The sequence below is a fragment of the Temnothorax nylanderi genome, unplaced genomic scaffold (assembly GCF_030848795.1).
Source record: "Temnothorax nylanderi isolate EJ_2023f unplaced genomic scaffold, tnyl_v1.0 TNYL_tig0003_pilon, whole genome shotgun sequence".
Lineage (NCBI taxonomy): Eukaryota > Metazoa > Arthropoda > Insecta > Hymenoptera > Formicidae > Temnothorax > Temnothorax nylanderi.
This window is the reverse complement of record NW_027249065.1, coordinates 1,354,309-1,382,156: the sequence shown is the minus strand read 5'-3', so window position 1 is coordinate 1,382,156 and position 27,848 is coordinate 1,354,309. Positions and strand designations below refer to the sequence as shown.

Here is a 27,848-nt window from a genome sequence, read left to right as displayed (position 1 = left end):
ACGAGTTCATCGATTACAAATACGGACGCATTAATCGTTCGACTACAACGACCGCACGCGAGACACGCTTTATCGCGCCGCGACGCGATGAATAACGCGAGAAGGGTGTACGAATTCAACGGACGCTCACGTTCCGTGAATTAACGCGGCGAGAAGGCGTCCAAAAATGGCGAGGCAATTTCGCAAATCGCACGGGTGACTTCACGCGACATCAGCTACGCACTCGCGCGTTTCCCGCGCCTATGTACAACAAACGTCTGTTCTCTGAACAATGAATAAAATACTTGGCGGCGATTACTTTCTCGTAACGACAACGCGAACGACTGAATGTGATCTGTTATAAAGGCTGCGGTCCGCTTGACGCTACAAATGCTTTGAAGCGTTTTTCTTCTCCTTCTTCCTTCATTGAAAGAAAAGAGAAGAGGAATGCTTCGAAGCATTTGTAGCGTCAAGCGGACCGCAACCAAAAAATCGAAGGTGGATACCTCGCGGAGCGCGGTACGCGAAAAGGTACGATCGTCGCCTTGCCGTTCGCTCGCGCCCACGGACCTCGATCGGACTATTTCGCGCGATACGCGAAGCTTGGACAAAATCTCGCCGTTTCGCGAGCGAATCCGCGCTGCGAGTTTCGAACATTACGAGATATGCGTAAATGCGAGCGGACGACGATTATGCTTACCGGTTAAATGCGTCGCGACGCTGCTCAGCTCGAGGCTCGATCCATCCCGCGTCGGCCGCGTTCCGTTAATGATGACGATGACGGCGGTTCGAAAGTAGCGGCAACTTCAGCCTGGTACGACGCGAGTCGAGCTGACGCCAGTGACGCCTGGGACCCCGTTACTCAACTGAAAATCTATGTTCGAAAGTCGACACTCAATTCTATTTGACAATATATTCTGAAGGCATAAATCCTCTGAAAAATGCATATATTTAATTATGATAAATAATTTTAATATTACAATCCCGAAATACGTATATTAATTTAATTTAATAATCATGATTATCTTATCCGCTTATCGCAATGTAAATTATCGATATACATAATATTGCCATTTAATTCTTAATAAATTTATTGAAAAAAATTTAATTATCAATGTATCGAATATTTATAATTTCATGCACTTTATCGTTGAAACGGGTTCAAATATACACATCGACACACGTTGCACGTGTCAGTGTATGCGTAATATGTGTATGATCGAAGCCAAATGTCAACACAAATAGTTTGTTGTTGAACGTTGAATGAATTGAATAAAAATAATTTAGATATCGGGATCAAATTTTCTACAAGTGATTTGCCTTTTGTAAATCGAAAGGTTTCCTAGGAAAAAAATGTTTGAGACGAAGATACTCGATTCGAAGTACAACGCGCTGAAACGCGGGTGAGTGTGAGGTTAGAAAATCCGGAGTATATTCTTTTTGTCAGATAAAAGATAACTATTCCTTCCATATATTCCAGAGAACATCATGTTATTCTGCAGGAATACAATGACATTGTTGAGGAGCTTAAACGGGAGTTGGAAATGTGCAAAGTAAGCTTCCCATTGACAGTCCATTCAATATTAATGCGATACATCTTTATCTAATTGTATCTCGTTCTTAAACTGACTGTGACAATTTTATACATGATACGAATACCTCTTACAGACGGAACAAACCGGCCTTCGTTCCGAGCTACAAGCTTTGCACGTTGAGAATAAGAATAGCAGCGATGCTGTACGCGATTACATTTCTCGCATCCATGCGGAGGAATGTGAGAGCGAGGATGCGCACAATAAGATAATTAGGAATTTGAAGGAGCACATCGCGGCCCTACAAATGGAGAAGGATTCCGCGGTCCAACTGTGGCAGGTGTCGATGAAAGCTGTGGACGCTTTGGAGCAGGAATTGAGAACTCGCTCGGTAGACAATAGAGACGCCAAGTTTTATGAAGAGCAATTGAGGGACGTCAGGCAATCATATTCGGAAGCTATAAAGGCTTTGGAGAGCAAGTTACTTCAGGCTAAGGAAAATTTTGCGAAGCAGCAGTCCCTGTGGATGTCGAGTAAGGAAACGATAGAAAGTCTAAAGCGAGAAAAACAGGAAGTAGCGACAAGATTTCAGGAGTTCCAACAAGACAGTCAACAGAAAGGTCGGTGATTTATGTTAGTTTTATTTAATTTGAGATACGAAAGGGAGAGAAAGAGAGAGATAGTACGTCAGTAATTTTGTTTAAAAGATAGGAATAGTCAGCAGACGATACAGTCGTTAACGGAAGAATTGTCTGCCGCGAAGGCAGAGATACAGAGGATAAATCACTTAAAGTCAGACTTGGAGAGAAGACTGAACGAGAGTAGACGAGCGGCCAGCAATATTGTGGCGAAAAACGAAGAAACTAAATGCAAGATGGCCGAAGCCCTCGATCTGATAGAATCTGCGGTAAAAGAAAAGGACTTCGTACTTCAAAGAGAGGCACAAATTGCAGAGCAAAACGCCAGGTTGGAAACTCGATTGGCTACCATTGCCGAGGAACACGCCGTTAAGATGCGAGAGGAGATCACTAAATTGAAGGACGCTCATGAGCACAGTGTGAAGAAATATTTATTAGAGATCAAAGAGCTGAAATCGGAATTGCGGGAAAAGGCGACGTTACTGGATCGATCGCAAAGAGAGAGCAGATTGGCGGAGGAGGAACTGGAGAAGACGCGTCGGGATTCCGAGGATTTATTGGAAAAATCAACCGCGAAGATTCTGACCTTCGAGCAAGCATTGAAACAGACGGACTCCAAGTTGGAGGCTTGCAACGAGATATGCAAGAGACAATATAATTTAGAGGTGCAACAGCTGCGAGAAAAGATTGTTAATTTGGAAGAAAAGTTAGTAACTTCGAACGAGAAGCTGAAGCAGATACAACAGCAGAACTCTACGGATGTACGAGACCGCATCAAGTTAGCTGACGAGAGGACGAAGGACGCGATTGATCGCTACATTAATTTAGAGGGCCAATTAGTCAAGGCTACAGATGACAAGGAATCTCTAGCGACAGAATTGAAATCGCTGCAGTCGGCTTTCGATCGCGAGATACATAAGAGAGATTATGAACGAGGCACATTGGAAACTAAGATTCGCGAATTAGAAGCGAATCTTCTGAAAGATAATTACATAACGGAGGGTAAATCAGGCATCAATTTTTCTCCGATACAAGTTCCCACGCAACATCGGGCGGATACCAGCAAACATACTTTGGATATACGGTAAATAATTTTATTATACAACATTTTAATACATATATCTATATACTATACTTACTTAAAATAAATAACTCTCTTTCGCATTGGGTGTGCTTAAAAGTCTATGTTCTCCAGAGTTGAAAATCTGGACCACAATTGGCAGTCTCTGTTAACTGAGCAATTGAGTAAGCAACAAGAACATTTTGATAAAAAAATAAGAGAGATGACGCAGCATGTGGCAATTCATCAAAAATTAAGCAGAAGGTAATAAAATCTATCGCTATATAAAATCTGGTTGAATGACAAAATCTGATTTATTTCATTTTATTTTAAGATGGAGAGACGAGGCGAAATCTTTGACGGCACGATTCCAAGTAAAGTCTAAGGAATTACGTGAAAAAGTTAAATCGTTACGGAAAGAGAACGCCGAATTACAAAAAGCTTTCCTACTTTGCAAACCGCAATTTACTCCATTTAGAACAGATACTATTCAACATAGGTTTGTACTGTACAATCTTAGAGAAATTGAGTCGTATCAAAGTGGCATTTTCTTTTTACCTATATTTCCTTCTCTCTTTTGTGATTTTAGTTATGTACAAGGATCCGAGGCCAGGTGACAATATCTTCTGCATATAGGTCGATCGCGACACATCTCAGATGCTGTAAATATTATAGAACGACTGGCTTTATTTACCAAAGAGATACGCACCTTTAGAAGCAACGTTAATACTTTTTTAAAATTATTTCCTACCTATCTGATAACAATGTTAACACCGAGTTTATTCTGTGGAAACGATGCAAGCTGTGAATAAACTAGGAAACCAATACAACGTCTCGTCCTCCGCTTGCTTGTCCAACCAAGCTAATCCTTCCTTCATCATGTGGTCCAGAGCCTTCTGCGCTCTGTCCTCCTCCCACCTTAATTCTTTGCACAGAATGGACTTGGAGACGTAGGCGTTCGCGGAGAGACTAGCCTGATGCAACACCGCGGTGTGGTCCATGCTGAGTTCACCAGGTATCGACTGCACCAAATGCTTCCCTCTGCCGATGGGAACTACGGAGAAGCCGTTACCGAATATCTTCAACTTCTTCGCAGCTGCTAGCAGATCTTCATTGGTGATCTCCTGATGCTCCTTCCTGCGTCCTCTGGCCTGTATCAGACGCGTTCTCAGCTCGTCCAGAGAGATCAGGCCGCCGTTCTTGTAGTTGGTCGCCATGCAGACCTCGACGATCTGGACAGCGAGCTCGTAGTAGAAGTCGCCGATTCCCAGCACCGACCAGAAACCCTTGCCGGACGCCAGCGGGTCTACGCCTATCGAGGCGCACATCTCCGTGAACTGTCGACGGAAACGCGCGTTCTTCTTAATCTCGCTCTTGTGCTTCGAGGCGAACTCCTCGAGATTCACGCGGAACGTCTCCATGTGCTTGGTCATCTGCTCGAACTGGTTCTCCTGGATCTCCGTGCCCTTGTCCCGGTACTTCTCCTGCTCCAACTTCTGCTTATGTATCGCGCCCACTCCCGCCTTTCGTCTCATCCTTTCCGCGACGTTTCCCTGATTGTCAGGCTCAAAATCAACTCGACGAGACCCGAGACCGACTTCGTCGGCGTCGAATTAAATATTTTCAGTATTGAGTATTGACAGATAGAAGCCTGAGTGAGAGTGGACTCAAGTGAACGTGAACATGATCATGTTTGTGTCCAGTGGCGCCTTTATATGCAAATGTAAGCATCGAACTACGTAGCCACGGATATTTCCGGCAATTCCGGCAGGTAACACATAACGTCGGCGATTCTGTTCCATACAAGACTTTCGCAATACAAAAGAGGCCTACGTCCTTGACGTTTATAACTAATTCAAGCCTAATTTAAGTTGTTCCATTTTGACTGAATATAATTACAGATTTGCAATAAAAACCTTGACAGAAATTTACGAATTTTCCTATTATACAACAAAATACAAAAAAAAATCATATCGACCTATCAATAGTTGCTTTCCATTTACATCAAAACTCAGATAAATCTCACTTCTGTCTTTCTTCAACATTCATGTTGAAGAAAGACAGAAGTGAGATTTATCTGAGTTTTGATGTAAATGGAAAGCACCTAATAAAGTCAAAGCTCTCCGGGCCTCCGGACTCCGGAGCCGGGAGCCGGCAGCACCATTAGTCGAGAAATTACCCGAGGTTGGTAGTTTTCAATACCTCGTTGATGGAAGATCCAAGAAGATGAGGCTAGATGGCGGATCCCCGTATCGCTACGAAAGAGGCGTCTCCCGCCTCTCCGCACTCCGCACAGTCCGCACTCTAGCGCGTCCAGCGGGGGGCCTATATACATAACCAACAACAATGTCGTCGGTCGCGTCCAAGGGAGACGCGAGAGGCGCGAGAGCCGAGTGAGGATCGCGTGCAGCGCGGCGACGATGCCGAGGTAGTCGCCGTCGATTTCTCTCTCCTCTCTCTTTCTCTCTGTGTCTCTCTCTCTCTTTCTCCCTTCCTCGCAAGATCGCGAGAAGGTGAGCCGTGGAGCGCGCGCGGCCGCTCCGTCCATCCGTGTGTGTGCGTGCGTGATATTCGGCCCGCCGACCGTCTCGACGGTCGAGGTGAACGCTTGCGGAAAGTCGGCGGTGCCGCGGTCGGTGTCGGGAGCTGTTGTCCCCGCATCGCACGGATGCGCCGTCCCCGTTGAGCGGGAGACTTGCGAGCGCGGACCCCCGCCTCCTGGTGCCGGACAGTGGCCCGCGAACATGGAGGACTACAAGTTTCTCTTCAAGGTCGTGCTCGTGGGGAACGCCGGCGTGGGCAAGACCTGCCTGGTGCGACGATTCACTCAGGTGCGTCGGCGACTCTCCTCTGCCCCCCTCCCCCCTTCCCGCCGAGGGTCGCGAAAAGCTCGCCCGAGGAAAGCTCGCGAGAGTCGGTCTCGTGGGACCCCCCCTACCTTCCTCCGCACCCCGCGCGCCTAGTTCACGCGCGAACGCGTTTCCCGGAAGGGTGGAAAGTTTGTTATTTATGCATCCTGGATATGATGTCATCTACATATGTGAAACGTTACCTCAAAGCTGATCTAGCGTAGTCCGTTTGGCCTGCGACGTATACCATTTGCATTGTAGTTTCAGTCGATGTCATTGCCTTGTTTCTACGAAACTTTCTAAAGTTTATTCTCATTAGGAGATCCATTTTTCATATGACTTTATAAACTTGTAATCTCTTACTATAGAATACATTACATTTATAACAAGGTAACAGCTTTCACATATGCTAATAAATGATGAGAGAATGGTGAATATAAAATGGCTAATTAAATGAATAATTCAATGACAACCAAAATTATATCTATTAACATGGCCATAATTTTAGTGAAAATTTTAAAATTTACAGGGTTTATTTCCACCTGGACAAGGTGCAACGATTGGAGTTGACTTTATGATTAAAACTGTCGAAGTAGAAAATGAAAAAGTTAAGGTATACAGTTTGTATGTGACGTGTGCGTTCGGTACATATGATTTGCGATCTAATGTTGTTTTTTTTTATTTATTTCAGTTGCAAATCTGGGATACTGCAGGTCAGGAAAGATTTCGTTCCATTACTCAAAGTTATTATAGATCAGCACACGCATTGATATTAGTTTATGATATTTCTTGTCAACCTACGTTCGATTGTTTGCCAGATTGGTTGAGGGAAATCGAGGAATATGCGAGTAATAAAGTTCTTAGGATATTAGTAGGTAAATAAAAAAAATATGAAGATTATAAACTAAGAAAATCTCTCTCTCTCTCTCTCTCTCTCTCTCTCTCTCTCTCTCTCTCTCTCTCTCTCTCTCTCTCTCTCTCTCTCTCTCTCTCTCTCTCTCTCTCTCTCTCTCTCTCTCTCTCTCTCTCTCTCTCTCTCTCGTCGATCACCTCGTGAATCAATTCTATATGTTTTCTATTGTTCTGTCAGGAAATAAAATTGATCGAGAAGATAGAGAGATACCGACGCACGTAGGAGAAGATTTTGCGCAAAGGCATGGCATGTACTTCTTAGAAACGTCCGCCAAAGAAGCGGAAAATGTAGAGAGATTATTTATGGAGATAGCAGCTGAACTTATGGAGGTAAGCGAACGTATTTTTATTTTAAGATTATTTCGTTTAGAACATTTTGCAGTGCTCGTATGTTATTTTAGCAAGCACGCAGTAAGGAATTACCTCGGTATGAAACGAATACAACTTCAATAAACGGTAAAACGACGTCAATCGGTGATAGTAGTAATTGCGGTTGTAGCAGACTCTCCTAAGTAATTTTTGTATGTTATACCTTTTTTTATAGACACGGTGATTGAAATCGAGCGTATCAATATTTGATAATTTAGGAAACGTATAGTACATGTATATCTTTGATACACAGTGTTATTGTTTAGTGTTATGATATTATATGCTACGTTGCTTTATACTATGTTGTAAGATATATTTAATATGTAAAACATATTTAAACCAACAATTTAAATATGTCATTAAGCACTCTAGCTTATAGGACATTAAATTTTTATAGATATATAGCGCAATTTTACGCTCTATTCGCGTTTTGATTTCATTGAAGTAACATTGCTTGATGTTAAATTGTTTAAGCATTTATTTCCATTTGCGCAATGGAAATTTTATTTTATATAATTGTAGTGTTTTCTTTTTTTTTGTTACTTCGAAAGTACAAATAGTTATTATCACAATGGATTTTGGTAACGCGTCCAAAATCTTATTAGTAATAATAAGATTTTTACAACACGTCACAAGCCTACGATGTATAAAGTTATTTCTAACGTGCAATATTTACATGTGTTTATCACGCTATTTTGAAGAAGGCAGCTCACAATGTGCTCATAACAGCATGTTAAAATTGAGGCATAAATGACACTGTAACTCTCTATACAATAATCAACGAGAATGATTTTTTATTTTAATGGATTATTATGTAATAATCTAGAAAAGTGATAACAAGATATTTATGACATTATTATAAAGTCTACTAGCATTTACATGATCAGATCTTGTTATATTTACTTTATATTTATAATTTATGAATCTTATAAACGATATATGGTTGATTATTAGTTATTCTGTATACATTTCGTATATAATGTTAAAATGTCTCTAGTCTTTTCACACTTTTTTAATACTTTATATACACCAATATACATAACCGTTATAAATGATATGTATTTTGTTATAAATTTCTTGTTGGCTGAAATTTTCTGATTTTTTTTAAATAATCCGTAGCTTATTAGTATTGATTGTCATAGATTGTTTCTTTTGTACGAACTGTATGATTTTATTGAGATAAACATTCATCTCCCTCGCAGCAAAAGAAGATTAAATTAGAGCTCGGAATTGTTACATTTCTATTTTTAATTTTTTTTTACTCATCTATTAATACTCAATTGAATTTGTATAAATTCTGCCAAATTTCTGCAATTTGTATAATTTCTGCAAATTCTTAGAAAAATCCATAACAATATATATGTTAGATGTTAACATAAAAGTTATTGTATTTTACTTTTATCGATACCTGCAGTTAAGATCTTTTTAATACAGTTAGGTTTATGCAAACTATTCAGTTTGAATTAATCCAAAGGTTTTATGTTATATAAAAACGTTTTGTTATAATTATATAATGTAAGTTATTAACAATGCATAATATAAAAAATCGCAACTTGTAATAAAAACTATATTGGTCAAAACACATCAATTTTCTTGGTATAAAATTAATATTATGTTATTGTATTTTAATCATAGACAATTATATATATAGATTAGAATATATAACAATGCACGCGCTATACACGTGCCATTTGTCCCTGGTTTACAGATTTTGCCAACATTAAAAAATTATATAGTTAATACAAATTTATATCGTATTTCTAATATGTAAAAATCAATCAAAATTTATCAAAATTAACAATAAGTTACGCACAAGATTTATATCAAATATATTTTCATTCAAGACTTTCGCACAAGTTTTTAAATACTTGATTAAATGAGTTTCTGTATAATATACTTTTGTATAATATTATCTTAATAGAAATGTGTGCACCAAAATATAATCGTACTGCTACTTAAAATATTAAATAAAATATTTTATTTATATATATTAGTACTTATGAAAATGTGTGTGTCGCAACAGTTGCAGAGTTATAAGCGATTGAAGTTGAACATTAGCATCGAATAAAGTTCGCATACTCAGGATAATTACGCTTAATCATCAGCTTGTACACGTGTGCATTCTGATTCACTTCATTAATTTTCACAGCTCTGTTAACATTTTTATCGCTCGACAATTAAGTATCTTTAGATCGTTATGTAGATTTTGCATAAAGTATATAGCGATAAGAAATTAAAATCGAATTTGAATTTATATTCATATCTTTTTAATTAGTTATAAAAAACTTGAGACTTTGAAACTTGATTCTTCTTATGGACCACTTTAGACACGTAAGACGAAATATTCCTGCATAAAGGGAAAAACCTGCCAAGATATCCGCGTTAATAGTTATTTACAGCGCAAAATAAAAAAAATCGGCATTATAAAGAAAGAACAGTGATAAACTGCGAATGTTATTTTTTAAAGAATAGATTTAATATTTATATTAAAAAATCCATTAAACAACAGTAATAACGATATTATAAATCCTATCTCTCTTTTACGTCATAACGTAACAAAAAACAGGAACCTGGGACAATTGCATGTTTTACATCACACAAAAGGCTTGTTTTCTCATGTATAGACATTTACATTATTCCAGTAAAGAATAATTCAGCTAAAAGGATTATCTTCTTTAGGTCTTTCTAAAGTTTATCATCTGTCATCTTTTGCCGATTTTCATACATATTCTATGATGTGTGCGTAGTCGGTTATATTTTTTTTTTCCTCGCGGTTAGAATTAGAATAGACGATATTGCACGAGTCTTTTAAGTATGAAAAAATACGCCAATTTTTAATACATGTTTATTAAAATATGTATGCATGATACATGCAACAACAAATGAGTCATTTATCAAGATATAAAATAAGCGATACTGTGTAACTTCTTTACAAATATTGGAAGAAATCTTTTAAATGTGCTTGTTTTAAAGATAATTCTAACAATCGTTCTTGGATTTCCTCCTTGAGTGCTAACGGAGGAACAGCAAACTCTTTGCAATTACTGATATATATCCCACCTTTTCTTTCAATATCTTTGCTCACTACGGCATATATTATTGAAGTAGCTCCTTGATCAGGTGTCTGCAACAGACGTGTAATTATAGAAACGAATTGATTGATAATAGCTTGGAAGAATTGGAAAAATTTGATAGGATATATTGTTACCTTCCATGTAGTCATAAGCCATTTGTTATTGCCTAATAAGGCGTATTCGTTGAATAGATCTGTTTTCACTACACCAGGATGCACGGCATATACTAATACATTCAATGATTTGTCTTTTAAGAGTCTCTGCAATATTATCGTGGACATTGTCTGTGCTAATTTACTTGTTCCATACGATGCATGCGTGCAAAATGTTTCCCTGGTACAATCATAAAATAATTGTTTGAATTCCGAGCGAACATCACACGTCGTATATTAGCAAATAATCGTAAGTAAATAATTGAAAATAAATGAAGAAAGCTAGCTCAACGATATTTTTTATGGTTACTTGGAACAATTATTGATGTTATCAAAATCTGTGGTGCCAAGCTCATGAGCGCATGAAGTGACGTTAACGATCCTGCTGGATTCGCCAGGACGCCCACCGGCTTTCAATAACGGTAAAAGAAGCGACGTTAGTAAAAAATGTGATAAGTAGTTCACCGCCCATTGTTCTTCGTAGTGGTCTTCCGTATCTTTATAGGCGCGAGGAAACATAATACCGGCTGAAAAGAAGCAAAAACACGTTCACGTTTTCTTTCATACACAGGAATCAGCGTTCTGTATATTGGAATGAAGTTGAAGTGATCATTCCCTTACCATTGTTGATTAATATATGAATTTGATTATAGTTTGCTTTTATTTGCTTAGCGAATTCTCTGACCGATTCGAGAGAGGAATTGTCGAGCTTATAAACCTTTGCCCGTCCGCTGGTAATACCAGACTCTCTAATTTCGAGGATGAGCTTTTCACCTGCGCTGATTGTCCTACAAGCTAATTATATTTCGGTATATTAACATGTTATAGGGATGCGAGTAATGACTGCATCGAGAATAATTTATTGTTAGCAAATAATTCACCGATTATAACTTCCATGTCACACTGTAATAATTTCCTAACGACTTCTGCTCCTATACCTCTAGAACCACCAGTTACGATTGCAACTTTGTCCGGTTTTGACGGTAAATCTGGAAAAAGACAGAATATAAACGAGATACAAGCATCAATTATGTAATACCAGAAATTTTTCTTCACTTAGAGCCGATTTCACTAACGTCGGTTAACTGTAACCTTCGGTTAAAATCACTCTTCATCTCTTTCTAACTTCCTCCTTTCTAACTGCCTTAGAAAGAGACGAAGAGTGAGTTTAACCGAAGGTTACAGTTAACCGACGTTGTTGGTGAAATTCGTCCTCAGTCGCATTCTTTAATTTTGAGAAAGCGTGTCATAAACGAAAAATTAAATGCTGTATCGTTAGATATTGTCCAATCTCGCGAGAAATCTTATTTTTATTTCAAGATGATTTTCATGTTTTCATGATTATAAGAGAATGAAGAATTTTGTATGTCGACATAATTTTTAACAATAAAAGTTGCAATTGCATACATTGTATATATATATATATATATATATATATATATATATACATACATATATTCATATTTATTAATGCAACATTGTGGTCTCTAAATTGAAAGTTAACGAATGGTTATTGACGAATGTATTATTATGGCGATTGTATCTTAAGCGAAGTTTATTTTGACGACCCGCGCCGGGCACAAGGTCAATCTAATTCGTGTCACCAAACCAACCGTCAACATTAAATAAATTAAGCCCGCATTTGATAATTTGCTTGGCAATTCCGGACCACTTCCCCATTCCCGACTTACAAGAATACAATATAAATGTATAAGAATTTATAAAACTATGTGTGTATCTGTGTCTAGGTTTTTTCTTACCTATCTTATTGTATCTGGCGTTGAACATATCGTGACAATGATATGCCGCTCCAAGATAAAAATATTTTATATGGCAGAGCAAGCACTTTGAGTAGGCGATGGCGCCGACAGCAATAGAGGCACAGACTATTATTGCTTCGAGTAACATTTTCACGTGAAAAGTCGTCAATTAACAATCGTAGATTCAACTTGTCGCGACACGAATATTTCGGATCGAAGCGCCAGCCACAAGCTCAAGCTGCTACGACTACAAGAAAACCTCCTCTTCGACCAAACCGATCACCGTTAGGCACCGCTTTTACTTGTTCCACATTCGTACTTTCCAGCCGCATCAACCGTTATGCGTACGATCGTTCGTGCATACGCTATATATATGAGGAACGACGCCTTTTACGAAATGGTACTTGGTCCGTTTCCCCTCTCTAACATTCATGTCCTTCACGAGGGAATCTTCGGTCTTCATGCGTGACGAGAGTAACAGCTTAGACAATACGTTCCCAAACGACTTCTGGAAAATAGAATAACTTTAGATTTATCTGCGGTTTTCACAGTTACTTGTGTTTATTCATTAGACTTCATTCTTATTATATGTTATTTCACTGATAAAATAATGCGTGCTACCAATATCTTATATCAGTTATTAGATATCGGAACTCGCAATTACTCTTATACATTTTAACGTGCCCAAACGATTTCTGGAAAATAGGATAATTTTAAGTTTATCTGCGGTTTTCACAGTTACTTGTGTGTTTATTCATTAGACTGCATTCTTATTATATGTTATTTCACTTTTTCAGACACTTTTTTTATGCATAAATTTAAGCTACATATTTTATTTCTACGCATTATATAAAACGTAGGCAACAGTCGTCAAATAATTTGTGCAATTACCGAGAAATAAATTAAAGCAATTATATCGAACGAATTATATCGAAAAAGTTATATTAAAGCTATTTTGTACAATATCGCAGAAGATTTAAAAAAAAGATGAAACTTTTTGTGGAAAAAAAACTTTATCTGAATAAATTGTATAATTTACTAAAAAGTAAACAGTATCTATAATTTGTTAGTAGGTATTATAAATTATGTAATTTATAGTTAGTATTATAAATTCCATAATATAGTATATAGGTACCACAATTTATTTGTATAAGTAAACAACATCTTTTTCCGGAAACGTTTGTTCTTTTACCTTTATCTCTTTCATCTGTTAATCATAATATGGTATTATAAATTATTTAATATTGTGTGTGATAAGTTATATAGAAATACATTTCTCTCATTGTCAAAATAATTTACTTTGAAAAATTGAAGATGATAAAATAATGTAATAATATTACACAATAGACATCAAGATTGATATTACATTTACATAACTAGTTTCAATTTCGATAATAGCTACGCATACCTACATGAATCAAATATCCCAAGTGTCACGTTATCAATGACACTTAGATAAATTTATCTCATTATTAATCTCTGTACGGTTTACTGACATATTTATTAATGAGCGTTTCATCGGAGTAAATAACATTTTACATATTGTAGTAAATAATTTTTTGTCAGTGAATAATATTTGATAATGATTAGTAAAATCGAAAAATTCTGATCGATAGTGCTTTAACAATAATAAATCTTGTGAAATATTTTGCGACAATGCATTTGTTATAACGCTAGGAATACCAGGTAGTGCCTGTGATACTCCACACTAAAACTAGTCTATTTTCGAGCTATTGTTATTTAAATATATTCGTTTTTTAAATGTAAAATGTCCGCAGTCAGAAAAAAACACGTAAAGATATAAAATGAAGTATATCGTCGACAAGTATATGTTTCTTATTGTCACAACTCTTTTTTTTTAAACTTTTGTAAATCTATATTTTCAATTTAGATTAAAGTATTCCTGCCATTTTTAGACTTTAATTTATTCTTTCTTTATCTTTTGCTTCAACTTTATTTCAACTGTTAATCGCATTATTCTGGGAAAGAAAAAATTTTCATTTACATTTTATTACTTTTATTCATAGTTTCTTCACAATTTTTTAAATGTCGATAACATGACGTAATAACATATCAATGCAAGTCGGACGTGTTTATCTCAAAACGAGAGGAACGTATTAAGGAGGTTCAGTGGCTACAAAAAAAAATAATTATTAAAGCATAAATTGCTTGATTTTTCGTCTGCTAGACTGTCACGGTCGTGAGCAGCAGCACGCACTATACACGCGACGACCAATCCCCTTCACTCCCACTACTTCAAACGCTAGTGCGCTGTTGTCAGAACCCCCGCGTCCCACTACTCCCCCCGATGAAGCCATCGAACCTCCTTAAAATATTAGAATTATAAAGAGGGACACGTGTTTCTTAACGTCCTTTTCTCCCCATCTGTCTCCTCAATTGATGGACTTTCGCACGAAATGCCACGAAATAATTAATAGCCGAATAGCGTCAGTTATCGAGAGATCATCCTGTATAAAGAAATAAATTATTCATTTGGCGATTTAATTGCGAAACGTATTTTCTCTCGTACATTTCCTTCACATCATTCTATAATATGATAATGAATAATACGGTATAAAAAGAATAAAAGAGAGCTTATAATTCTTCAGTTCAAAATCGAAAGACTTTTATCGCCAATAAAAAATTCAAGATTAAGATGGATGTTGCAAATTATAATGGAAGGTATATTTTCAATTAAAATTAAAACGTCGAATTTTTTGTTTCATTTTAAAAATATCTCTAAAAAGCCGCGTTACTTATGGAGGTGACTCAATTTCTCCTTCACGTCTACTTTTTCATATATACTTCTTTGCGTGTATTTTTTCATACATATTTCCTCTTCACGTGTATTTCTTCGTGCGCACGAGACTCTCTTCGACAATTTTTAAACTGCAATAAGATTTCTTCTTTTTTTTTTTTTAATAAATCAAAGAAAAAAATTACAGTCAGTTTAACAAAATTTCTTTAACACGCATTATTACAGACATTCAGATTTCACCTCAATTCAGTAATTCACCTGTGTCTTTGGCTCGGATTATCTCTCCACACGTTCACTCTTCTCTTCAAACACATTCACTTCACCACTATATCTGTCATTCACTTACATCTATTATTCACAAGAGTGTATGGGCGAGCGAAACACGTGGATTTGCCAAGTTTAAATGACTGCGCGGAGTAGTTATCCTTGGGAAGGCAACAAGATAGATTCTAAAACGACCGGCTTCGTTCTACTTGCACTTTCCTCGCGTGCGGATTCCTCGCTCTTTCTGACATGTCGGCAGTAAAAACAAATAGGCCTGCTATCAGCTGATGCAACTGGCGCATGAGCATATCGTGCTTCAGTTCCACGTGATAAACTAGGGCTTCGACATGTTAATTAGCTCAATCGAAGCGTCGAAGGATAGGGAGAAATGAAACTTTACTCGTTATACTTTTGACAATAGCATCATTCATTACATGATTTTCACTGAAAGTTGACTCCTCTCCTTCCACTTCCTAATTCCTAACATATATATACATAAATCGAATGTCGACTGAATCCTGAATCTAACAGCGACCTAACGAAGGTTCGATGCAACACGAAACGCATATATATGTTTCAACCCACGCAATTGCAATTAAGTAAAGCAAATCGGACGTGTATGGGCGAATTCGAATCGACGCTTGAGGAATTTCAGTGCTCCCATTTTTCATTCTTTTTAGCCAGGGTCGCGAAAGTCTTGTCTCGTCCCTGCCTCTGTGCCTTCTGTTTCCTTCTGAAGATAACTCCAATCAACTTAATTGATAATTATACTTTTATTAAATCGATAATTGATTTCGTCAAGCATCAGTTAATTATAACGTCAGTTAATTAGTTACGTCAGCTGAATATATAATTCTGCCGGCTGAGTCGATCACACATCGGTCGAGTTAATTACCATATCTCTTGTTCAAGTCGCTGTGGAGTTTCGGCCCGAGGTGGCACCATGTCGCGGACTCCACGCGACATCTGCGGACGGAGCGTACGGAACTTTACGGAAGTCGGATTCGCTATTCGCTCGCCAATAGTCCCGGACCCTCGGCTCGTTTAGACACGTAGATGTCCGGAATAGGTGGACCCGCGCGATTGTTTACCGCTGCTGTCATCGACGTGTAGATCGCCGCGGAGTATCCTGTGCGTCGTCGTGCGGAGCGTGGAGCGCGTAAGTGTACGCACCGACGTGTCCCGTGCGCGACGTGTCCGCGAACCGATTCGGCTCGCCCGATTTTAGACATCGGCCACGACGGTGGTGTTGTACGTACGACGGTGTCATCCCAGGTGACGATGTAATTCATCACGGCCGAGTCACGCGATCCCCGTGCGTCGTGCAGCTACGCTACGCTGCGCTGCGTGCGGCGCGGAAAAGTGCTTACGCACGCTCGTTAACGTGTTTTTTTTTTGCCCCCCCCCGTCCGGCCCGTCCTCGACGGCCGTAGTTTTCTCGGCCGAGGCAGAGGAGACAGCCTTCCCCGCGGAAAGCGTGGACCACTGGTGGCCACTTTCACTTTAGAAACGCGTGACGTTCGTGATACGCAACACGCCATGTCCTTTTTTTTTTTGCCCCGCGCAGGCCCACTTTCGGCCGCCTAAACATACATTTGCATAAATTATACGAGTTTCTTCCGAGATTCGATTAACATTTCCGCCGAGAGGAATCGAGAGCGTAAACGAGTATACAAATTAGTACATTAGTGTTTTTTTTTTAATCTTAAATCGTTTCTCCGTTTTTCTTTCTTTCCAGCGTTCAGGATGGTGGACACCGCAAGCAGCGGATCCAGCGACTCGTCGCCGCAAGTCGAGAAGGGATGGCCAGCTTTGAAGCAGCATATTATAGACAATAAGATTAAATTTGGATTGTGGGTCACTAGGTTCTTCACCCTAATCTTCACCGTCGGCTACATTATTCCTATATTTGGGTACTTTCATATACATTTATCTGAACTTTACAGAGTCAGAATAACGCCTGCCTTTGCCAAGTTTCCTTAAATATTGCTTTTCTTTCCAGGAATCCCTACAATATATACTATAAGGTATTAATGAATAACGCGGCGACCAGCGCGTTACGTCTGCACCAACGAGTGCCGCGTGTTCAGCTCACGAGGCAGTTTTTAGAGACGTTGCTGTTGGAAGACTCGTGCCACTACCTGTTCTACTCCTTGATATTTTTGTATGCGGCGCCAATTACATGTATCCTTTTCATTTACGCATATTTACGCATATCCTCTTCGATCTCTTAAATGTTCCATATTTTAACAAAATTGAATCCTGAACTGATTCGTGTACAGTGGTGCTCACGCCAGTTTTTCTTTTCGCTCTGATGCACCTGGCCAGTTACTCTCTTACATTGCTAGACGTAAGTAAACAAATTAATATTGATTATGCGCTACATACTATATAATACGTGTGAAGAAAATTATACCTTACGACTACCTGCACAGTCATAAGAATGTAAGTTGAACTTGTGATCTCTACAGTGTCTAGGACATAACAGCTGGTGGGGCGCTCGCCTGTTGATATCCCTGGTGGAATTTCAGTCGCGGAATATCCTTCGCCTGTGTGCTCTATCAGAAATCATCATCTTGCCGTTTACTGCTGTTCTAGTATTCACGTATGTATTGTGCACGATTGTCGTGTCATAACCCGATAATAGAGAAACATTAGCGGCATATTAAATATCCTTTTCCTCTTTTTTTTTTTTACAGAGGACGAGCCGGTTTGCTGACTCCCTTCATCTATTATCAGTTCTTGAAATTGCGTCTTGCGTCACAAAGAAATCCGTTCACGCGTAACGTATTTTACGAGCTTAGAAACGGATTGAGTTCGGTGTCGAAAAAGCCGGCCGTGCCGGACATCATTCGAAAGATCATCAACGGTCTGCTTTCTCTGACCCAACAAATGGCGCCAGTGCGTCAATAATATCTACGATATTGAATTTTTCAATTCTTTCTCAATATTGTCTCTCAAAGACAGATCTCCTAGGGTTCTAGGGTCCACTCAGCAACACTTTCATGAATTAGTGTTAGCGCAAAATGAGTGCCGACATCAAAATTCATAGTGAATGTTATGTGAATTATATAATATATAATTTGGAATATCTGTGAAAACAATCAAATCATATGAACGGTTCCTTACGTTAATAATGTGCGATTATAATTAAACTGAAGAGACGTACTAATCATTATCGTATAAAGTTTACAAGTTAAAGACAATTACGTAACTTGGATAATAACGTTTTTTGTTGGATTCTATTTTTTAGGTTCTTAAATTTTATATTTAAGAATTATAAACTATGCGCATGTACTAACTTTAAGATTTTACATATAAATTTTGAGCCATGAATTTGTAACGAGTAGATAATGATGCATAATGGAGTTCACTGGTTAATGGAGTTTAATGTTGATTACGTAAACTATTTTTTGTTTTTTGATTGATTTCGCACGGTTTTGCGGTATTAGGGAATGTGTATAATATATATCTAATATATAAGTTATAAAATTTATATATATTTCCGAGTCACACGGAATGGTTGACTCGCCATCTTTTTGGGATAAGCTCTGGAAATAAGTTTAATTTAATGCCTATCATGTGTTTGTTCTATCAGTTGTTAGTCTAGCATAATTTCGTTTATCTTCTACCTGATATATTTGGATATTTATCATATATAAAAGTAATTCAGAATGGTTTTATAAATGAAAATAATTATCGGTATACTGTAGCAAACATCTTAAAACACATTAATAAATCTTTTTAAATAAAAAGAAAAGTTACCTGAAGATATTCTTACCTAGAATTATTCTTTCTTTTAGTATTTCGTACATTAAAACGTTGAGAATAAAATGCAACGCAGATCTTATTTTCCGTTATTTATTTTCTAAATGCATATAAAACTGCATTTAAATCAATTGTTATACAACGAGAGGAGTGGGTTGGGGTATATCTTTTGATGGCTTCACCTCGGAGATTGGAACTGATGGCGGTACTTCTTCTTTCGGTTCCACGATCGATACATAGTCAGGAAGAGGTTTCTTCGGGCCGCTCTTGCCATTGGGATCCCATGGTAGCATAATTTTAACTTTGATTCCCAATACGCCTAAGATATATTACAAACATAAGTAATACGAATTGCAATACATATGAACGACCATAAAATAAATTGAATGTAATATAAATTTCTGGTAGTTTAAAATAATTAGTTTCTGTGAACACACTGCTATATTAGTCAAAGTAATTGCCATAGTAATAATCGTACCTTGCCGCAGGAGTACATGTCGGGTGGCAGCATTCACGTACTCGTTAGTCGGCTCACCCGAGTGAATCATGAGACCATCAACGAACTTCATCGATTTCGCTCTTTGACCACGTAATTTGCCGCTGACAACGACCTCGCAGCCTTTCGCACCGGATTCCATGATGAAACGCAGAACGCCATAGCATGCCCTGAGGTATTATAATAAAATAATATTTAATGAAAATTGCAGAAGGTGCAATTAGGACTGACAAATAGTGAACGGCAGATAAAACTCCGATGTACCTTCGTACAGCAAGACCTCCAATTAGCTTGTAGCGAAGAGACTCTGCCTGCGCGATAGCGCACAAACCACGGGTGGCTACTTTTTCAGCGTACAACTCGACATTCTGGTCCTTGAAGTCGAAACGTTTCTGTACTACAGACGTCAGTTCCCTGATCCTGCGTCCCTTCTCACCGAGCACGCTCTGCGTGTGGGTGGCTAGTAAAATAATTTCAGTCCGATTTGGCGTCACGCGGACTTCCACGCCCGAATAGCCATCTTCGGCGAGCTCACGAGTCAAGAACTCGTTCAACTCGGCTCTGAAGACACCGTCGCCTACGAACTGAAAGCGAAAAGAACCAAATAAATATACATTTATAAAAAATCTCTTGTATCAAATATGACTATGTAATTTGATTTATCCGTAGAATATAATTTATTATAGAAAAATTGTTTTATTATATAGATTTATATTGAGGAAGCTCGTGCAAATTAACGTTATCAGGTGCATAATAGCCAATTAATGAAAATTTACATTTATTGAGTTCACTTTTTTAGGTTATTATCATCAAAATATATATAAATTAAATTATTCAAGCATTAAATACGTAACACCAGGAAATTACAGAGAAGACTAAAATACAACAAATTCCATTTAATATAAATGTGTACAGTTTAAATAATTTTGAGAAAGGATATGTGGAATTGTAAAATCCACGTGAGAACGATGCCGGAATCCATGTCATCCGCAAATCGCGGGTATCGCATTCGTCCGATTTTCGACGAAATATCACCCCGGGAGTTCCCAGCGTTGCAATTTAAAGAATATTTTTTACGTATTGCTCATGATAGACTTTTGGAGATTGCTACCTTCCTCTTTTTAGAAATCGAACGGTTCTCCATCACTGCCTCATGTTTTAGCGAAGTCAACAAAGAGAAAGAGACCTGTCTAGGCCGACACAGCCGAAATGCCAGCGCGCACGCGCGATCCACGCTGGCGCGTGGAATTTCGTATTTCGAACGCCGCGGCGCGGCGCGGCGCGGCGCGGTGCGGCGCGACGGCGACCGTCCGCGATTGATCGAGCCTCGAGCCTCGAGCCGCGAAAGGGCACGCCGGCTCGAGCCCACGGCTTCTCTCCGGCTCGGCCCCACTCGTCCGTGGCACCGCGCAGCGATTGAATGCCAAAAGGTTGCCGTTGATCGAACGAAAGGGTCGCCGCGTCGATAGGAATCGATTCGCCTTTAATTCGCAAAACGAAATCTTTCTCCGATCGTCCGCGATTGCGTTTATCACGGTGGAAACATTCTAGATGCAAAAAAATTTTTTTCAAATATATTCGATATACAAGCACTACGACTGCAATTTACTTCGTAAAATTATTATGTCATTTTTAGGCCCAAAAAATAAAACAATTCCTTTATCAATTCCATTTACTTCAATTTTCATTACTCTATTTTATTAGAATTTGAGAATGTGCGACTATGAGATTGTCTTCCACACATTCCAATTCGCAAATGGTACAGTTACATAGAATATATAATAATGACATGACAAATTTAGAGGCAATCTCCTGTGACACAAACTTAATGAGGTTTCAAGAAAATGTTGCCATTAGTGAAATAATTTATACATGTCGCGTTATGTAACATAGAATATATATATATACAAAAGCGAAAATATTCCGCTGTTCCTTTAAATGGTGCTCCACCGTGCCACGATATGATGCTTTTAAATCAGTCCAACCAGAGACAAAGAAGCGACCACTGATTACGTCGTACTTCGCTGTATCTTCTCCAACAACATCTCTATCCTGCCTTTCATGACAGGTTGTCCCTTCCTGGTCTTCTTTGATAACACCTTGAAGTTACGCATCTTCTTCTGCCTATAATTCTTCAGAGCTTCCTCTCGTTCCGCTTTTACGCGAACGGCTTCCTCTTTCCTCCTCTTCTCCTCTTCCTTCTTCCGTCGGTATTCTTGCTTAGCCTTGAAAAAAGCGTAGCTCTTCTTCCCCAATTTGCTGTTCACACACATTCAATCAATATCAAATCTGAAATTATGGATTCTGAATCGATTCTGCTTTACACACCTCGTCTCATCTTCGTTCTTGGACGTATGATTTAAATCTGACGACGTTTCCGCGGAACTCTGCTGATCCTTCCTGAGCTCCTTGTAGAATCCGCGTAACACAGCCTTCTTCCTTCTCTCCTCCCATTGATTAACTTAAATAAAGGCAGGCAGGTGTTGTGAATAAGCATGTAAACTTAACCTATACGTTGCATTATTCCGTAGACATACTTTTATACTTATTGCTGTACTTCTGTAATCGGTACTTCTTCTTGTCGAACTTCTTTTCCCGTGGCTTATCTTCATCGCCGCTCTTATCCGTTCCACCTTTGGCTTTGACATTCCTCGCGTTGTTCTTCATGGTCGACGTAGCGCAAGTAATAATATCGTAACCACGTGTTTACACCTTTGGCGACGTTTGGTTCGCGATTTAAATCGAAAAATTCTCGCCGTGCGCTAACGCCCCTCACGGCAAACGTTATAACTAGAATAAGGAGCAAGCAGAACATATGGTAAAGATGTTTACAAAAAAGAAAGTAAAATATCGAGTTTTTTTTAATACGTTTTTAATGTCAGGTTTTGGATATAATTTTAAAAAGAACATGCTTGAAAAATTAAAATATGCATTTTAAACACGTTTTAATGCAGCACACACGTGCGCGCGCGCACGGAATAACAAAATTATGCTATTACAATATCTACATATACGTGTGTATAAAAGAAATTGCGTGATTTTTATCGGAGATAATTTCTGTTTATTAATATACGCGTATTTATCCGGTTTCCAACCATAGAAGAAGAAACGTAAAATTACACGTTTACGGAAATGAATGACGACAGCGATTTCTTGGGAACTCGTGGGAGACGAATACACACACTTATATGAGGATGTCAATTATACAATTCTTTATTCTCGATCACCTGTCACCGCGTTACGTGTGAGTTTATTCACGGCGGTGACATTGGATAATCGACCGTGTTAATTTATAGACTCGATGATCGATCGGCAATTAGATCGGAAGCTGAACAGCATACGCGGCGATCGCTATGCGCGTACGTCGTCCAACAACTCATCTCTCTTGACGACGCGTTGTCTTACACAATTCCGTGTTGCATTCGCAGCCTTGCGAAGGCCTTGCATTGACACATCCACCGCCAAGCGTACTTAAGCTGATTTTCCATTCACGACAATCACGACGGATTAATAATGATTATATTAAGAAGAATAATAAAATACTTAATTTATAATATTGAATTTATAATATTGAGTTGCACAAAGTGATATATAATAGATATATGTAAAATGATACATAACATGATATTTGTTTGACAGTCGCCCAATGATTGACAAAACCACGAAGATTAGAGGTTCTCTATATGAATTTGAAAATTCTCATTGAAATTGAGTGCCTGATGTTCTAACAAAAATTCTCGAAATTTCAATATTTCAATAAAGAGATCTCTCTCTCTTTTGCGTTCTCGGCTCGCGATATCCGCGTACGTCGTTTAGATCTTCTCATCGCGCGTTCGACGACGCTGAAACACCGCGTTCGGCGAGAGATTGGACAATTATTCATAGCCCGGCACGTAGACGAGGAAAACAAGCAAACTGACGTCGAAAAGATAGTAGCTCTTCGGTATGCGCTACCGGGGGCTATTATTAGCTGACAGAATCCGAGACGGGCATAGAATCCGAAGCCAGATTCGTTCGAGGGCATTCGTCTGTCCAATTCGATTTCTTCGACCGCCCCCCAGCCGTCCCCTCGCGATTCAATGTCGAGGATACGACGACGAGTAAATCACTCGCGTGTCGATTTTTTACTCCCCTCCCCCCACCGCGCGAAAATGTGAACCGAAATAAAATATATGTATCTGTGAAACATATGTTAGAAAAAAATAACATTTCTATTATATTTAAATCAGTAGATTTAATATAGGATTTTCTTATTGACGTACTGAGTGTAATAATGTAACAAATACGTTCTGTGTATCAGAATCTTGCGCAATTATGGAAGAGATCGATCGAGAAGTCATTATTACTTAAAGTGACCTTATCTTCGATCCATATTAGGAACCGCTGTGACGCCTCTTATCGATCGGCGAAACCCTCACGGAGATGACGTCACGTCGAGTCAGGTTCTCCCACATCGATGGCGGCTTGTCCGGTCTCGTCGACGTTTCAGAAACGGGAAAAGAAGTCCGTCGCCCCATAAAGAATCCCGTCTGGAAATACGAGACCGACGACATTGACATACTTTAGCATCAACCTCGATGATCTCGTTAATCGTGATCAGCATCCTTTATTCCCCCTTTGCTGCTGCATACGCGATCTTTAAAGAAACGCTTCTCCAGGCCTTTGTATGGGCTTGTGACGAAAATCATCTCGAAAGAAACGTTATTTAAATATTTAGCAACGTTACCCCGAATTTGTAGGGCTGATGAAATTTATACCTTGAATAAGAGACATTTACTTCGCCAGAAATTAAGACAATTAAGAATTCTAATAGGCTGTTCTGTAGAGGCCCTCCACCACCCCCGCTGATTCCAATCGGCGGTCCTCTTTTTTGTACCTATGTGTTTTTGTGTTACTTTTTTATTTATATTTCATATTTTTTTATTCTATTATTATCCATACTCCATACATATATTCGCATACAAAAATACAATTTCTTAATCTTAATTTTGTAATTTTTAATGCTAATCCTTTATACAATTTATTATACAATAAAAAATACAATAAAAATTAAATATATGTTATTTACAATATATACACAATAATATACAGTACATAATATAATATAACATAATACATAATATAATACACAATATAATAATATAATACAAAATTATAAAATGCTGTTCAAAATACATAGTAAAAAACTATTATTAATAACCCAATTATTAAGGACCCAAAGCACGGGTCGAAACGTCGTTTTAATACATTGAATTGATTGCCAGTCAGGCCGACAAAATCTCGTTTTTATTATTAATAACAATAAAAAATTGTAGAAATGAGGAATTACACGCGGAAAACGACCAAAATACGTATGATAACACGAATTTTACTAGATACATAGCTGTTACTATGTATCATACTGATAAATGATAATAATTAAGCTGTATTTATTTTTAATCGTCAATTTGCGACAAAGGAGGGGTGTCAATAAGGCCGTTTTTTGGACCACGTCAGAATCGCTCCAAACTGTGGTATTTTCTTCCTTTTTTTTTTTTGTTTATTGTGGAGGAAATCTTCAAAAGACTCCCCGCCTCTCGGGCCCGAGGCGGAATTGTGCCGGATTCTACGGGCGCTTATCGCAACTACGGGGAATACTCCAGGGAGGCCGAAGCCCCTCTGAGCCTGCCCCCAGCGCGACGTCGCCCATAGCCTACCGGCTAAAACCTCCACACTGTCCCTTCTAAGCGCTATATAAAAAACTGATAAAAAATTAATAAGTGGGTGGCTGAGGGGGACTAACCCCAGCCAACCACCCCCCCACTCCGGGGGTGCTGACCCATCGGGGAGCGCCGAAGCAACCAGTCAGGGTCAGCTGTGACGCGTGATGTTAGCTTCGCAGGATTCCCTCGCTGCTCCGATGTCACCTTCTGCGTCGTTATTTTCTGAAACATTCAAATGAACGATTAGATTAAGTAAAGACAGAAGAAATAGAAAATTTGTGACATAAATGACATAGTACGTGAAAATCAATTACACTCACCACCTTCTTTTAGGCTGCTCGGGATGACCCTCGTGTTCCCTCGATGCGAAGCAACGTTGCTCCTTCCCGCGTGGATATTTTCTGTAACATAAAAATAATCGAATCGATTAAATAATTGTCACGCGCATCGAACATCTTATTCGTTATTCAGATTAATATTATATTTTAAATTACTTCTTCGAAAAAAATCTTTACGTTAGAATCAACTTGAATCAAATTTTTTCAAAATATTTCTTTTTACTAATTTAAATTCCGAAACACGATTTAATGTAGCAACTAAATAAGCACAAACGAAAAGAGAGATTCTATATCTTTAGAAAAAATAAAAAGTAACATTTACCAGAAGTGTTGGTACGCCGATGCCCGATGCCTATCCTAGGCCTCCTCCTCCTCTCAGGCTGCTCGGGATGTCCATCGTGTTCCCTCGATGCGAAGCTGATGGTCCTTCCAGCGTGGATATTTTCTGTAACATAAAAATAATCGAATCGATTAAATAATTGTCACGCGCATCGAACATCTTATTCGTTATTCAGATTAATGTTTTCCTAAATTACTTCTTCGAAAAAAGTCTCTATGGTAGAATCAACTTGAATCAAATTTTTCAAATTATTTCTTTTTACTAATTTATATTTCGAAACACGGTTTAATGTAGCAACTAAATAAGGATAAACGAAAAGAGGGATTCTATAATATCTTTAGAAAAAATAAAAAGTAACACTTACCAGAAGTGTTGGTACGCCGATGCCCGATGCCTATCCTAGGCCTCCTCCTCCTCTCAGGCTGCTCGGGATGTCAGCTTCGCAGGATTCCCTCGCTGCTCCGATGTCATCTTCTGCGTCGTTATTTTCTGAAACATTCAAATGAACGATTCGATTAAAGGTGCGTTCGGGGAGACGCTATTAGCGCTGACAACGTCATTCCATCTCTGTTACTTACTGAAAGTTGAACAAAGACAGAGCACGCTTATAGCGCTAAAAGCGCGCTCCCCGTAAGTAACTTTGTAAGCGTGGTGTCGTTCCGCAGACAACGCGACGCGATAAGTTTGTAGCCTAACTAACTTTCGAAGCCGGGGGTGTCGCTAAGCAGACAATAACGCGACGCGACGCGATTACTTAATTTTAGCCTAACTAGGCCGTGGGTGTCGCCAAGCAGACACGAGACGAGTTCGATGTTTAATTACCCTAACTAGCTCCCGTGGGTGTCGCCAAGCAGACACGAGTTCGATGTTTAATTACCCTAACTAGCTCCCGTGGGTGTCGCCAAGCAGACACGAGTTCGATGTTTAATTACCCTAACTAGCTCCCGTGGGTGTCGCCAAGCAGACACGAGTTCGATGTTTAATTACCCTAACTAGCTCCCGTGGGTGTCGCCAAGCAGACACGAGTTCGATGTTTAATTACCCTAACTAGCTCCCGTGGGTGTCGCCAAGCAGACACGAGTTCGATGTTTAATTACCCTAACTAGCTCCCGTGGGTGTCGCCAAGCAGACACGAGTTCGATGTTTAATTACCCTAACTAGCTCCCGTGGGTGTCGCCAAGCAGACACGAGTTCGATGTTTAATTACCCTAACTAGCTCCCGTGGGTGTCGCCAAGCAGACACGAGTTCGATGTTTAATTACCCTAACTAGCTCCCGTGGGTGTCGCCAAGCAGACACGAGTTCGATGTTTAATTACCCTAACTAGCTCCCGTGGGTGTCGCCAAGCAGACACGAGTTCGATGTTTAATTACCCTAACTAGCTCCCGTGGGTGTCGCCAAGCAGACACGAGTTCGATGTTTAATTACCCTAACTAGCTCCCGTGGGTGTCGCCAAGCAGACACGAGTTCGATGTTTAATTACCCTAACTAGCTCCCGTGGGTGTCGCCAAGCAGACACGAGTTCGATGTTTAATTACCCTAACTAGCTCCCGTGGGTGTCGCCAAGCAGACACGAGTTCGATGTTTAATTACCCTAACTAGCTCCCGTGGGTGTCGCCAAGCAGACACGAGTTCGATGTTTAATTACCCTAACTAGCTCCCGTGGGTGTCGCCAAGCAGACACGAGTTCGATGTTTAATTACCCTAACTAGCTCCCGTGGGTGTCGCCAAGCAGACACGAGTTCGATGTTTAATTACCCTAACTAGCTCCCGTGGGTGTCGCCAAGCAGACACGAGTTCGATGTTTAATTACCCTAACTAGCTCCCGTGGGTGTCGCCAAGCAGACACGAGTTCGAT

General features: G+C 39.1%; 7 protein-coding genes and 1 long non-coding RNA gene across 16 annotated transcripts; 3 read left to right on the top strand and 5 right to left on the bottom strand.

Moving 5' to 3' along the window:
• Nucleotides 1-1,165: 1,165 nt before the first annotated feature.
• On the top strand, nucleotides 1,166-4,039 carry LOC139771114 (uncharacterized). Of its 2 annotated transcripts, XM_071703645.1 has the most exons (7): nucleotides 1,166-1,382; nucleotides 1,460-1,532; nucleotides 1,648-2,131; nucleotides 2,219-3,233; nucleotides 3,345-3,473; nucleotides 3,544-3,708; nucleotides 3,799-4,039. In XM_071703645.1, exons 1-7 carry the CDS (start codon nucleotides 1,333-1,335, stop codon nucleotides 3,824-3,826), a joined length of 1,944 nt encoding a protein of 647 aa, XP_071559746.1. In that variant the 5' UTR covers nucleotides 1,166-1,332; the 3' UTR covers nucleotides 3,827-4,039. The 2 variants fall into 2 exon arrangements, with proteins under 2 accessions (XP_071559746.1, XP_071559738.1); XM_071703637.1 differs by having other exon boundaries at nucleotides 3,544-4,039.
• On the bottom strand, nucleotides 3,228-4,883 carry Lsn (vacuolar-sorting protein SNF8). Its single transcript, XM_071703655.1, has 2 exons — nucleotides 3,961-4,883; nucleotides 3,228-3,869 (listed from the first exon to the last, which is right to left on the bottom strand). Exon 1 carries the CDS (start codon nucleotides 4,742-4,744, stop codon nucleotides 3,989-3,991), a length of 756 nt encoding a protein of 251 aa, XP_071559756.1. The 5' UTR covers nucleotides 4,745-4,883; the 3' UTR covers nucleotides 3,228-3,869; nucleotides 3,961-3,988.
• Nucleotides 4,884-5,499: 616 nt separating this feature from the next.
• Nucleotides 5,500-12,302, top strand: LOC139771100 (ras-related protein Rab-30). Its single transcript, XM_071703610.1, has 5 exons — nucleotides 5,500-6,040; nucleotides 6,588-6,671; nucleotides 6,750-6,933; nucleotides 7,149-7,300; nucleotides 7,372-12,302. Exons 1-5 carry the CDS (start codon nucleotides 5,954-5,956, stop codon nucleotides 7,480-7,482), a joined length of 618 nt encoding a protein of 205 aa, XP_071559711.1. The 5' UTR covers nucleotides 5,500-5,953; the 3' UTR covers nucleotides 7,483-12,302.
• On the bottom strand, nucleotides 10,171-16,377 carry LOC139771054 (polyprenol dehydrogenase). 4 transcript variants are annotated; one of them, XM_071703545.1, is made up of 7 exons: nucleotides 16,243-16,377; nucleotides 12,326-12,833; nucleotides 11,447-11,554; nucleotides 11,187-11,360; nucleotides 10,876-11,092; nucleotides 10,548-10,746; nucleotides 10,171-10,463 (listed from the first exon to the last, which is right to left on the bottom strand). In XM_071703545.1, exons 2-7 carry the CDS (start codon nucleotides 12,471-12,473, stop codon nucleotides 10,269-10,271), a joined length of 1,041 nt encoding a protein of 346 aa, XP_071559646.1. In that variant the 5' UTR covers nucleotides 12,474-12,833; nucleotides 16,243-16,377; the 3' UTR covers nucleotides 10,171-10,268. The 4 variants fall into 4 exon arrangements, with proteins under 4 accessions (XP_071559646.1, XP_071559629.1, XP_071559619.1 ...); XM_071703528.1 differs by lacking the exon at nucleotides 16,243-16,377 and adding an exon at nucleotides 15,324-15,817; XM_071703518.1 differs by lacking the exon at nucleotides 16,243-16,377 and adding an exon at nucleotides 15,342-15,817.
• Kr-h2 (Krueppel homolog 2) lies at nucleotides 16,365-19,117 on the top strand. 4 transcript variants are annotated; one of them, XM_071703558.1, is made up of 6 exons: nucleotides 16,365-16,506; nucleotides 17,086-17,260; nucleotides 17,350-17,531; nucleotides 17,630-17,697; nucleotides 17,819-17,952; nucleotides 18,047-19,117. In XM_071703558.1, exons 2-6 carry the CDS (start codon nucleotides 17,094-17,096, stop codon nucleotides 18,258-18,260), a joined length of 765 nt encoding a protein of 254 aa, XP_071559659.1. In that variant the 5' UTR covers nucleotides 16,365-16,506; nucleotides 17,086-17,093; the 3' UTR covers nucleotides 18,261-19,117. The 4 variants fall into 4 exon arrangements, with proteins under 4 accessions (XP_071559659.1, XP_071559667.1, XP_071559687.1 ...); XM_071703566.1 differs by having other exon boundaries at nucleotides 16,481-16,622; XM_071703586.1 differs by lacking the exon at nucleotides 16,365-16,506 and adding an exon at nucleotides 16,786-17,007.
• Nucleotides 19,118-19,194: 77 nt separating this feature from the next.
• On the bottom strand, nucleotides 19,195-20,877 carry Rps3 (ribosomal protein S3). Its single transcript, XM_071703597.1, has 4 exons — nucleotides 20,723-20,877; nucleotides 19,876-20,195; nucleotides 19,594-19,781; nucleotides 19,195-19,434 (listed from the first exon to the last, which is right to left on the bottom strand). Exons 1-4 carry the CDS (start codon nucleotides 20,753-20,755, stop codon nucleotides 19,250-19,252), a joined length of 726 nt encoding a protein of 241 aa, XP_071559698.1. The 5' UTR covers nucleotides 20,756-20,877; the 3' UTR covers nucleotides 19,195-19,249.
• Nucleotides 20,878-21,265: 388 nt separating this feature from the next.
• On the bottom strand, nucleotides 21,266-22,347 carry LOC139771108 (uncharacterized). The gene is made up of 3 exons (XM_071703623.1): nucleotides 22,149-22,347; nucleotides 21,940-22,072; nucleotides 21,266-21,870 (listed from the first exon to the last, which is right to left on the bottom strand). The coding sequence occupies exons 1-3, from the start codon at nucleotides 22,276-22,278 to the stop codon at nucleotides 21,621-21,623; spliced, it is 513 nt and encodes a 170-aa protein (XP_071559724.1). The 5' UTR covers nucleotides 22,279-22,347; the 3' UTR covers nucleotides 21,266-21,620.
• A 2,268-nt stretch (nucleotides 22,348-24,615) lies between these two features.
• Nucleotides 24,616-26,781, bottom strand: LOC139770196 (uncharacterized). Of its 2 annotated transcripts, XR_011717689.1 has the most exons (5): nucleotides 26,570-26,781; nucleotides 26,356-26,480; nucleotides 25,974-26,096; nucleotides 25,634-25,714; nucleotides 24,616-25,535 (listed from the first exon to the last, which is right to left on the bottom strand). It is a non-coding gene; the product is annotated as an uncharacterized lncRNA (long non-coding RNA). The 2 variants fall into 2 exon arrangements; XR_011717684.1 differs by having other exon boundaries at nucleotides 26,356-26,780.
• Between the last annotated feature and the right edge of the window lie 1,067 nt (nucleotides 26,782-27,848).